The sequence below is a fragment of the Cydia fagiglandana genome, chromosome 26 (genome assembly GCF_963556715.1).
Source record: "Cydia fagiglandana chromosome 26, ilCydFagi1.1, whole genome shotgun sequence".
Lineage (NCBI taxonomy): Eukaryota > Metazoa > Arthropoda > Insecta > Lepidoptera > Tortricidae > Cydia > Cydia fagiglandana.
The window spans coordinates 8621562-8632058 of NC_085957.1; the positions used below are offsets into that span (position 1 = coordinate 8621562).

A 10497-nucleotide genomic window follows, 5' to 3' on the forward strand; every position below is an offset into this window, starting at 1 on the left:
GTATAAATTTGAAAAGTCCACAATTTTTTTTTAATTGCACTTTTATTTAACAGCGATCGTTTTTTTTTTTCAGAGATCAAGAGATGTGCACAAACATGACCAAGGTAGACCGTCAGTTGAAGAAATACGTGTATTTTGCATGAATTTGATAATTTAAAAAAAAAACAAATTTGATTGGAATTTAAGGTAAAGAGCTCATTACGCGATATAAGCCGTCTCTTTATATTTAGTGCGGTGTGAAAAGGACGGAAAGTCGCAGTGAGTAGTGCTAGTCTTTTTGACATGATCAAGTAGACGCTAGGCGTCAGGTTTGAGACAGAAATAGCTCTGTCCCACTCAAGCGAAGAGACTCGGTGTTGAAAATTGTACATTTTAACACACTAAATTATAATTACTTTACTTGTTACTAAGAAACTAACAATGTAATAAAGGGGTCGTCCAGAAATCATGTGATCATATTTGGCCTATTTTTGACGTGAAGTCCCCAATCCGCATGGGCCTAGTGTGGGGACTATAGCAGGCGTGGCTCACTCCGCGATTTCGTCGCTTTGCTACAGGTAGCTAAAAGTACATCCGTTCGACCCCAATTTTGGGGTTTGCCATAAGCCGCGCGTGGCGCTGTCCCCACCTAGCGGCCATATCTGCGCTGATCGTGACAGACGCGTTTTGTTAGAGAGTGAGTCGTCTGTACCTAGTACTATTATTTATTCTGTGACTATAGCCCAAGCCCTCTCGCGCATGAGAGGAGGCCTGTGCCCAGCAGTGAGACGTAAATAGGCTGAATTATATTATTATAGGTATCTATCTATGTAAAATTGGAAATGTCATTTTTCCACATATTGATTCTTTAGGTAATCACTTGTAGTGGGACAGACTATCACACTGAGATTTTGTACTAGTACAGTCGCCATCAGATATATCGGAGCGGCCAAGGTGCTCACAATCATCTGAACACGCCTACTCTATTGTCAGGGCGTTAAAGTGCGTGTTCAGATATTGTGAACACCTTGGCCGCTCCGATATATCTGATGGCGACCGTACCGTAGCTTCCAATGAAATGGGAAGTAGTAGTTATAGACGTAAGTATTTAATTGATGTTTCATACACCAGGGAGTTTATACATATAAAAACATGTCCATTCATCTCGATTATATGTGACGTTCTAAATAAAAAGGTACCACATTGTCGCTTGCCATGAGGACGCTCTGACAGATTATTCGTATAAAATATACAAGCAAATCAATCGAATCGAATCAGAAATGAGGAGATCCGTAAACGAACTAAAGTCACCGACATAGCCCACCGGATTAGCAAGCTGAAGTGGCAATGGGCAGCCCACATTGCGCGCAGAGAAGATGGTCGATGATGGGGTCGAAAAGTGCTCGAGTGGAGACCACGGACTAGCAAGCGCAGCGTAGGACGTCCACCCACAAGATGGACGGACGACCTTGTTAAGGCCGCCGGAAGACGCTGGATGCGGGTCGCTTCCAACCGGTACGAATGGTGGCCAAGGGGGAGGCCTATGTTCAGCAGTGGACGTGTTATGGCTGAGATGATGATGATTATGATACAAGCCAATTTCGTCTTTATGGTAAGCGGCAAAGTGGTACCTTTTGATTGAGAGCGTCACATATGTTGAAAAGTATAGTCAGACATAGATGTTATTGTAAATGTTGACAAAAAAGTAGTTTTTGTATGAATTTGACCTTGACTACTTAGATATTTATGACTGACTGTACCTACAGTCGGTGAGATATTAAAGCGCTTCGGATTCTAAGACGATTTCGGCTGTATATGACACTAAAAGATTTTGATACTAAAATTGCAGATTTCGCAGCCGTAGGGTTTTTTTAAAGACCCAAGGATTTGTGTTAAAAAAAAAGCGAGATTTGATTAAAAATTGTAAAGTATTAAGTTAAAAGTATTCAGGAAAATGTATTAAATGTACTTAAAGTAGTTAGGATTTGAATATTCCTGTAAGAATTATATTTTGTTGAGAATTTAATATTTCTGTAAAAATAATGTTTTGTTGAAAATTGTTACCAATCGCCATTGATGAAACGATTGTTCAAAGTATTTAATTTTTAAGTATTATATGTTTGTTTCCCTTTATTGTATTGCTTTTATCAGTATTTATTTTGTATCATTTACGACATAATAGATGTTTTATCCACCGCGATAAGTGACAAAAGACTCGAACGCGAGAAATCGATTTGTATATCGCACAATGTTTATTATTACATTTATTACAAATGTATTTTCACGGAAACGTACTAACGCGTCTCGCTATTTCAGTCAGTCTCGGTACAAAAAGTACTGTGGTTGACTGAAGTAGCATGACAAATACGAACGCTTCCGAGAAAATACGATGGAAAACAATTAGGTACACATATTTGCGCTTTAATCGTTTATATTGTTGTATTTTTTTTTATTTGTACATGTGTTATGTCGGGCCATATTAGTGCAATGAGAGTTCAAAGATTTGCTACAATCAGTTTTTTATCTAAATAATTAATATCCCGTCCTTAAATGATCTGACATTCGCAAGCCATTTTCCACATATTTAAAATTATTTTAATTTAACTGAATTTTATCCTTTGTTAAGTAAATGTAAAGTATCTCATTTTAGTAAATGATGAAAAAAATATTTGGGTGAGTGTGTCAGCTTGTTTCTCGCTTTTTTTATTATCCATTCACATGTCTAAATATTCGTATGCCTAATTTCACATCGAATAATGCCTAAAGTAGACATTTCTTCACCTTATTTCGAGTAGATTTTTATTAATTCAGTTACGAAGAGGAAAATATGGTAGGGTAATTCGCCAGTAACTGGCCACCCTAAACTAAAAATGAATCCTATTCACCTATAAACAGAATTCATTTTAGTATAAGTTTTCAATAACTGGCCACCTTATACCTACCAAAATGAATTCTATTTATAGGTGAATAGAATTCATTTTTGGTTTGGGGTGGACAGTTACCATATCAGTTAGGTACTTTATCTGGATTATATGTATTATACACGATTTCCCGTGTCCATGAGTAGTGTTAATTGCAGTTTTTTTATTAATGGTTATGAGATATAAAAAGTAATAAATACCTACTTTCACTTTAGTAACTAGTTACGAAATGGATACAACAAATATAACGTCGTTTACATCTTTGTATATATGTATTTTTTTGTAATTCCAAAGCGCAAATACATAATTTTAAGGTAAATAATATATTGTGCTGTTTTTATATCGCACAAAACATTAGAACATGCATCAGACCTGCTGTTATATTGTACAGTCGACGTCAAAGAGATTTTTACGACTAACGTTACAAAAAATTATTTACACGACTTTATTGTCATAGCATTTAGGTCGTGTAAACATTTTTTTGTTACTTTGGCTGTAAATTTCTCTTTGACGTCGACTGTACATGAAATAATACAAAAAAAAAAGTATATAGCAGGCGAGGTGATAAAATTGATTTTAATACATAATAGCAAGTAAGAGTGTGTAAATCATTATTACAGTGCATATGGTAGTACTTTACCGCCCTAGAGCGGTCATTAAGAGCCAACAGGAGTGGTCATTTCTCCATACAAACGTACTCTGCGTTTTCCTCCGTGGTTTTTGAAGCTAGAGCAATGATTTTTTCAACACAGATTAATATTGTCAATATCTGTGTCGGACCGTTTAGCTTTTTTTGATATTTTTGTTTTTTAAGGCGCTAGAGCCCTTCAAAAATGGCCAAAATGGCCTAATTGACTATGCCGCAATGAGAGGCGTGGCATTCAAAACTGATATCAATTAGCCAAAAAAGCAAAACGGTCCGACACAGATAATTTCATAATCATTTAGATTTCCAAATTTGGTTACGATTGGTTAAGTTTTGGAGGAGGAAACAGAGGAGTACGAAACCTCGATTTTTGAGATTTTTACGCAGGATTTTTCGCCTTGTCCTTATCGCACTACTTTAAGGTGCCGTTTCCGTTAGCGAGACGGGTATATTTACCTAAAATATTTAAAACTCAGCTCCTGTTTCGTCTTAACACAATACGTGCATATGCCGAATGTTTAAACTATTTAAAGGGCCATATGTACTGTAAAACGTTGTACAATACACGTGCGAAAAAGTAATTCGCAACTCGTGTCGATTTAAAACACTCCCTTCGGTCGTGTTTCAATTTATCGCTCGTTTCGAATTTCCTCTTTTCCGCACTTGTATCGTAAATAAGCATTGATCAATAACTTTAGAGCAAAGAAACAAAATTTGTGATTAAATATTTTTTAATTTTCATTGGTGACTAGTCTTTTAAAAAGTAATTATTTATGCACCTATGCCTGAAAATTAGGTATATTTGGGTAATTCCGTAAATGGGCTCTGATATGATGGAATTGTAGTCTGGCAAACACAACTTGCCAGTAAATTAAAAAGTACGAAGAAGAATATGCTTGTCCCTTTCTTTTTGGGTGCTAGTACTAGCCTAAGACAAAGACAGTATGATTCTCTCTGTCTATGTTTGAAATTAGGCGGTCCTGGGCCAAACTATATAAACAATTTTTGATTAGGGGTCGTGCACAAATCACGCGAGGTTCGATAGGGGAAGGGGGGTCACAAAAACTCACGATAGATCACGTTGGGGGAGGGGGGGTATAAGGAAACCTCACGTGTATTTTTCTATAGTAAACGAAACTAAGAAAAAAAACCAACCACATGAGTAAATACCTTTTCTCGGTTTCGTTAAACATAAATCTTAACTCTGCACTTCAAAATAGCGAATGTATTTAACGAAAATAGAAAAATAAACAATATTTTCTAAATACAACACTATTTATCTTAAAATTAGGTCGAATGAAAAAAATACGTGAGGTTACGTGGGGGGAGGGGGGTAGCCAAAAACCTCACCAAATATCACCAAGGGGGAGGGGCGGTCAAAAAGTAGCCAAAAATACCTCGCGTGATTTGTGCACATTTAGCCGACATCTGGGGATGTTTCGGAGTAACCCAAATGCACCTTAAGATGGCTGATAATTAAGGAAATAACACGTTTAAATAACAATTTTACTTTTTAACAATCTGAAACAACTGTGTAACAGTTGCCAACCAAAGACGAGTAAATAATAAAAACTGCTTGTGTTCTTGTTTAGAGTTCTGTCTACGGACAGTCAAACGATTAGAATTGCATGAAGACCAGTCTTTATCATTAACTCGTCTAAATGTACCTATATATTAAGATTAATTTGATTTTGTACTAAAGAAATAACTTTGTTTCCAGACTTTTTCCTTGCCTTGAAGGTATTTTTGATTTGTTTTTGGTTGTTTTTATTATAATATAATTTATACAAATTCAGTAAGATCGTTTTATTTTTCAATAGTCATATTTGTCAGGTTACCTGTCTTTTAAGAGCCCATCAACGTGCATACTAGCGCCACTGCTAAATAATCGAAAGATATTTAAAAAAGGGCACCGCTATATATTTGACGCATGGTCACATTTGGCAAACCCCTCCCCCCTAGTGTGACGTCACATTTTTCCTACGAAATCGCCAAATCGAATTAAGTATCCAAGTATTATTAATATTTTATCAAAATATTTTTGACGATGTAAATATTAGTAATTTTATAACCCAAAACTGCTTAGAAAATTAAACGAATAAAAACGGTTATCGTTTTAAAAACTTGTTATTTGAATGTACAGCGAATAAAATAATTTAAAAAAAATTTCGGTTACTGGTGAAGTTAAAGTGACGTCACAAAGTTTGTGTCTCCCCCCTCCCCCATGTCACAATATGTCACATTTTCTTGACCCCCTCCCTCCCCCTAAACGTGTGATGTAATTAATGGATGACCCCTTAGGTAGGTATAAATAAAACAAAAGTATAATCATCAATCAATAATGTTGTATTTAATACTTCAAAAAAATCTTTCTCTTGTACATAAATGTGGTAGAAAAGATATCTTAGAAGCTCTAGCACTCAAAGATAGCTCGTAGTTAGACCAAGCTAACCCGGCAGCGATTTTGATAGCAGACTGTGCTAGCGTTATTTTAAACTTCAAGCTTCTATGAAATTTTGACGTTGAAAATAACACTTGCAGTCTGTCTTGTCAAAATTGCTGCCAACTTAGCTTGGTTGAGCTTAGGTTGGCTCTACCAATATTTTCATCAACAATGTTGTACTTTTAGAACTTGTAAGAAAATATAAAAACAGCATTTATTTTTAACACATTGACCACGTACAGTTATTAATTGTTATACAGGGTGCTTCCTGTAACAGGAGCAATAAATTAAACTAAAGGCTGTACTCCTCAAACTGACGAACATTTGTTCAGCAACTTTTAAAAATTATGAATCCTTTAGTTTAGACTCTCCTCTTTCCCATACAAAATAAAATATTGCCTTCAATGTACGCTGACATCAGTGTGTTTGACGTTACTTGTCACGCTTTTAACATAACAAAATTTGCAATATATTGCGTCTTAGAATAAACCTTTAAGTGTAATAAAAATCAAACCATGAGTTATTTTCAAAAGTTGCTGAACAAATGGTCAGGCCACACCCGGTATTATAGGCATATCCATTAGGCACGTACAAATACGACACACAACATCTGCTTGACCAGCTTTTAAACCTCCATATAAGATAAATAGTCTATGAAAAAAACGTGCCATCGAAAAAAATAAATATGCTCGAAAAGATGGCGCCATACCTTTGGCCTAACTCGTGTAGATCTATTTAGGTTTAAAGACATTTATTACTCATAAGAATGTTACAATTCACTTTGTTGCACACACACTTATTTGCACCTTACATTACTCTAAAACAATTGGGTACTTTCCTCTACTTAAAATAAATTAATTCACACCGTGCTCGAAATAAAGCACCAGATAATTATTAGAAAAACATAGATAGCAGTTACTTTTAAACACAATTTGTATTTAATAAATCGGATAGAAATTAAAAAGTAGGCGAGTTGACCGTGACGTCACTATACTCGTTTTCATATTGGCAAATCGTTTTGACAGTTGTAAAAAGGAAGCTGATTTGACTATAGACCGACCGCTTAAATGAGTCCCCTGCGCCTGCGCGGTACGGGGGCGAGGTAGGACGACTAAGGGTGGCGGGAAAAGTGCGGGCGGCAGGCGTACGGCGCCCGCACCTTCCCCGCCACCCTTAGTCGTCCTACCCCGTCGCCCCCGTACCTCGCAGGCGAGGACTCATATAAGCGGTCGGTCTATAGTAGGAAAGTACCCAATTGTATCCAGTCTCCACCAAAAGAATAATAGTTTATAAAATCATAAAAAAATTAGCGAAAATACCCACTAACGCACTGGTCCCACCGCGAGCTAGTAAGCTATGAGCTATCGGCTATAAACACGAACAAAAGATAAGTACTCCCGTGTAAATAAAAGAGACACGGCGATATTTATAGCTCACCGCTGGGCGAGTAACTATAAATATCGCCGTGTCTCTTTTATTTTCACGGGAGTGCTTATCTTTTGTTCGTGTTTATAGCCGATAGCTCATAGCTTACTAGCTCGCGGTGGGACCAGTGCCTAACGTACACAAACCTAGTATCTACACAAAATATTGAAACAGGAAATATTTCTTTTGCCATTTTGACAAATAACTTTAGGAGACAATTTCAACAATCAATATTAGATATTAGACGTTAGACTTTTAACTTAAACACTAATTATTTGAATACTTAATACACTTATAGCTAACATATTCTTATAATGGCACTTCTACCAAACATCTAAACATTTAAAGATAAATTGCAAAAAATAAATTCCGTCACAGCGAAACGATAAGAAGGTAGGTAAGTAATACCGTAATACCCATAAATATACGAACTTGTTCGTAAGTTTCTAAAATATTATAAAAATAAGATAATACGTTAATACGATAGGCGGTGGATACTCTTACAAAATGTTATTTCAATACTTATTATATAAAAATGTCATTGGCTTCAAAACTTATAAAAGTAATAAAATCGTTCTTCGTCGTTTCCAATGGGGTTGACAAAGGCTTGTTTGCAATAGATGGCGCCAGCATAGATTTCCCCCTTCTTTGGTTTTTTGTATGAAATTAGGCTTAAAGGGTATCTAATCTAAGCCATAAAAATCCAAAAAACAAACAAGAATTTGACACAATTCTAGGGATTGACAGGTAAACCTATGCTGGCGCCATCTGTAAAGTACTTCGACCGGCCAACCCCATTGGACATCAAGTAAATTTAACACCGATTGTATACCAAACTGTTAGACTCCAATAACGCTATCTTACATCAACTTAGCAGTAATAATACATAGGAACATACTCACCAGTTTCATTACCAAGTTTTGCATGAAAACTTAAGAGTTGCACTTGGTAAGATAACTACGCTAGGGTCGCACTTTAAATTAGTTCTAATACATCTTATACGGGTCTTACATTATTTTAAAAAGTATTAATTATCTGTCCTAGGTTCGCGGATTGGTGTATGCCAGGTACGACAACTTTGAGGTGGGCGTGGTCTTTGTTCTAACAAACTCGACTGCTGTCTTGGGAAGACACACGGCCGAAAATTTGACGAAGATTGAGTCGAGTTTATTCTTTGGTTGTCTCTCGGTCTTTGATTTATTATAGGTGTTCCATTCGATAAAGAGGCTATACCGTTTAGAGTTCTTACCGCTAAAGTTCTTTCTGTTATATCATTGGGCGGTTCAACAGGTGTATGCCAGCTGTGTGTTTGTGAATGAGAAATATGAGCATTTACCGTGGTGGAAGTTCGTGCGTTTCTGTTTCTTGAAGCTAAATTTGAACGGGAGTACACATTAATGTTGATCTCCCGTGTTGAAGCGTTTACTAATAATGGTATTTGAACAGCCGTGTTTGATGTTTCACGGTATGATTGTGTAAAGCAGCAAGGATGCCTAGGAACCGATGTTGCTGGGGTGTTCTGAGAAACTGATGTGTTTGCTTGTATTGTCGTACTAGGGTGTTGCTTTGGTGCTGATCTACTTGTAGATGGAGTAAGATTAGTATTACAAGGTAAGATATTTTCAGAGTTACGAGAATCCCTAGCCTGTGATAGTGGTGACACAGGACGCCGATGCGTCGACATTATAACAGGCTGGTATATTTGTGCATTTTGTTCATTCACGGGATTGTTTTGGGTCTGTAAATGCTCTCTTGGTTTTGAGTTTGTGTGACGGCTTGGGAGCAAAACTGGGACCGAATCAGAAGCACATTTTGATGTCCTTGGAGTTACAGGAATTGAATGCGGCAAAGACACAGAAACAGATGAATTTGGTACAGAATCTTTAGGGCTATTTATGGTGATAGAAAGCCCAGGACTAGATTTCAATGTGTTTGCGTTATTGTTAGTGCTGGAAGTATGCTGTCTAGCAGAACTGGGCTGTTTAGCTTCCTCATTCAGTATTTTAGATGTGTCAATTGTTGAATTTGAACTCGACACAGACACTTCTCGTGTTCTCGCGATAACAGTTCCAGACGACGCATTATTAACATTTAATATATTAACGTCAGGTTTTGTATTAGTTTCAGTAAAATTAAATCGATTAGTTTTATTTATTGGTTGTGTTGTTATGGTAGTTGTGGCATTAACAATTTTGTCATTATATAACGAAGTATTGTTAGGTTTTTCATAAGGCGTTTTGCGTGTATGTTTATTATTTTGTTTTTCGTCACGGTGCGATGTTTTTGGCTTTGTTTGTGCCGCATGTTTATGCGAAATTGCAGGTACGTCTTTGGAGTTATTTCCCGAAGGTACTATTGTTTGAATTGTTTCATTGCGAGTTGCCAAAGTTCCAAGGTTAACTTCTCTGCGATTTACAGCTGTTTCAGAAGCCGCTTTTGTGCGAATTAACGGACTTTCAGTAGCCATCACTGTTGTGATATTGTTGGAAATTTTTGGCTTTGAAGCTAGTGAGGGACTAGCAGTTCCTTGGTCTGAGAGATTTACGGAAGTATCTTCTTTTATTTTTGTGTTACTTATTGGAGACCCGGGGATTCCTCTTCTGGATGTTTCAGAACCAACTCCGTCACTGTCAGTTTGCTTTTTTAATGAATCACGCTGATCTATACCTTTTGCTATATGCTCTGTGTTTTGTTTACCAATTGTGTGGCTTTCTATATTAGACGGCTTTTCAGTATTAGGGAAGAAATTACTTACCACTTCAATATCAAGTTGATTGTTGGCAGCTTTTTCATCTTTAATATTTTCCAATAGTAAAGCCTCTGCGAGTTTAGTCTCGTATAAACTAGTATCATCACTAGGATCAATGAATTTGCTATCATTCAATGTTTGGTCATCATCTCCAGGTTTCGGGCTGCATTTTGTAACTGTTATATCTGTAGATGGAATGGGCTCATCAAGATCATCGTTCGTCAAATCAATGACAAAGGCATCCAATACTTTATTTTGGTTAGTCTCTTCTTTAACTATTATGGAACTTGTTGGTTCGATGCTTTCATTTGGTGCAGAATCCGACCTAGTTGAT

At 36.6% G+C, this 10497-nt stretch overlaps 1 protein-coding gene across 1 annotated transcript in view; it reads left to right on the forward strand.

Annotated features, from left to right (window-relative positions):
- The window catches only part of LOC134677481 (alpha-1,6-mannosyl-glycoprotein 2-beta-N-acetylglucosaminyltransferase), an 81342-nt gene extending 76001 nt beyond the window's left edge, over positions 1 to 5341 (forward strand). The window contains exon 13 of the mRNA XM_063535963.1: positions 74 to 5341. Coding sequence (XP_063392033.1) covers positions 74 to 143 — 70 coding nt within the window. The 3' untranslated portion in view covers positions 144 to 5341. The remainder of the gene's footprint in view (positions 1 to 73) is intronic.
- Positions 5342 to 10497: the final 5156 nt, after the last annotated feature.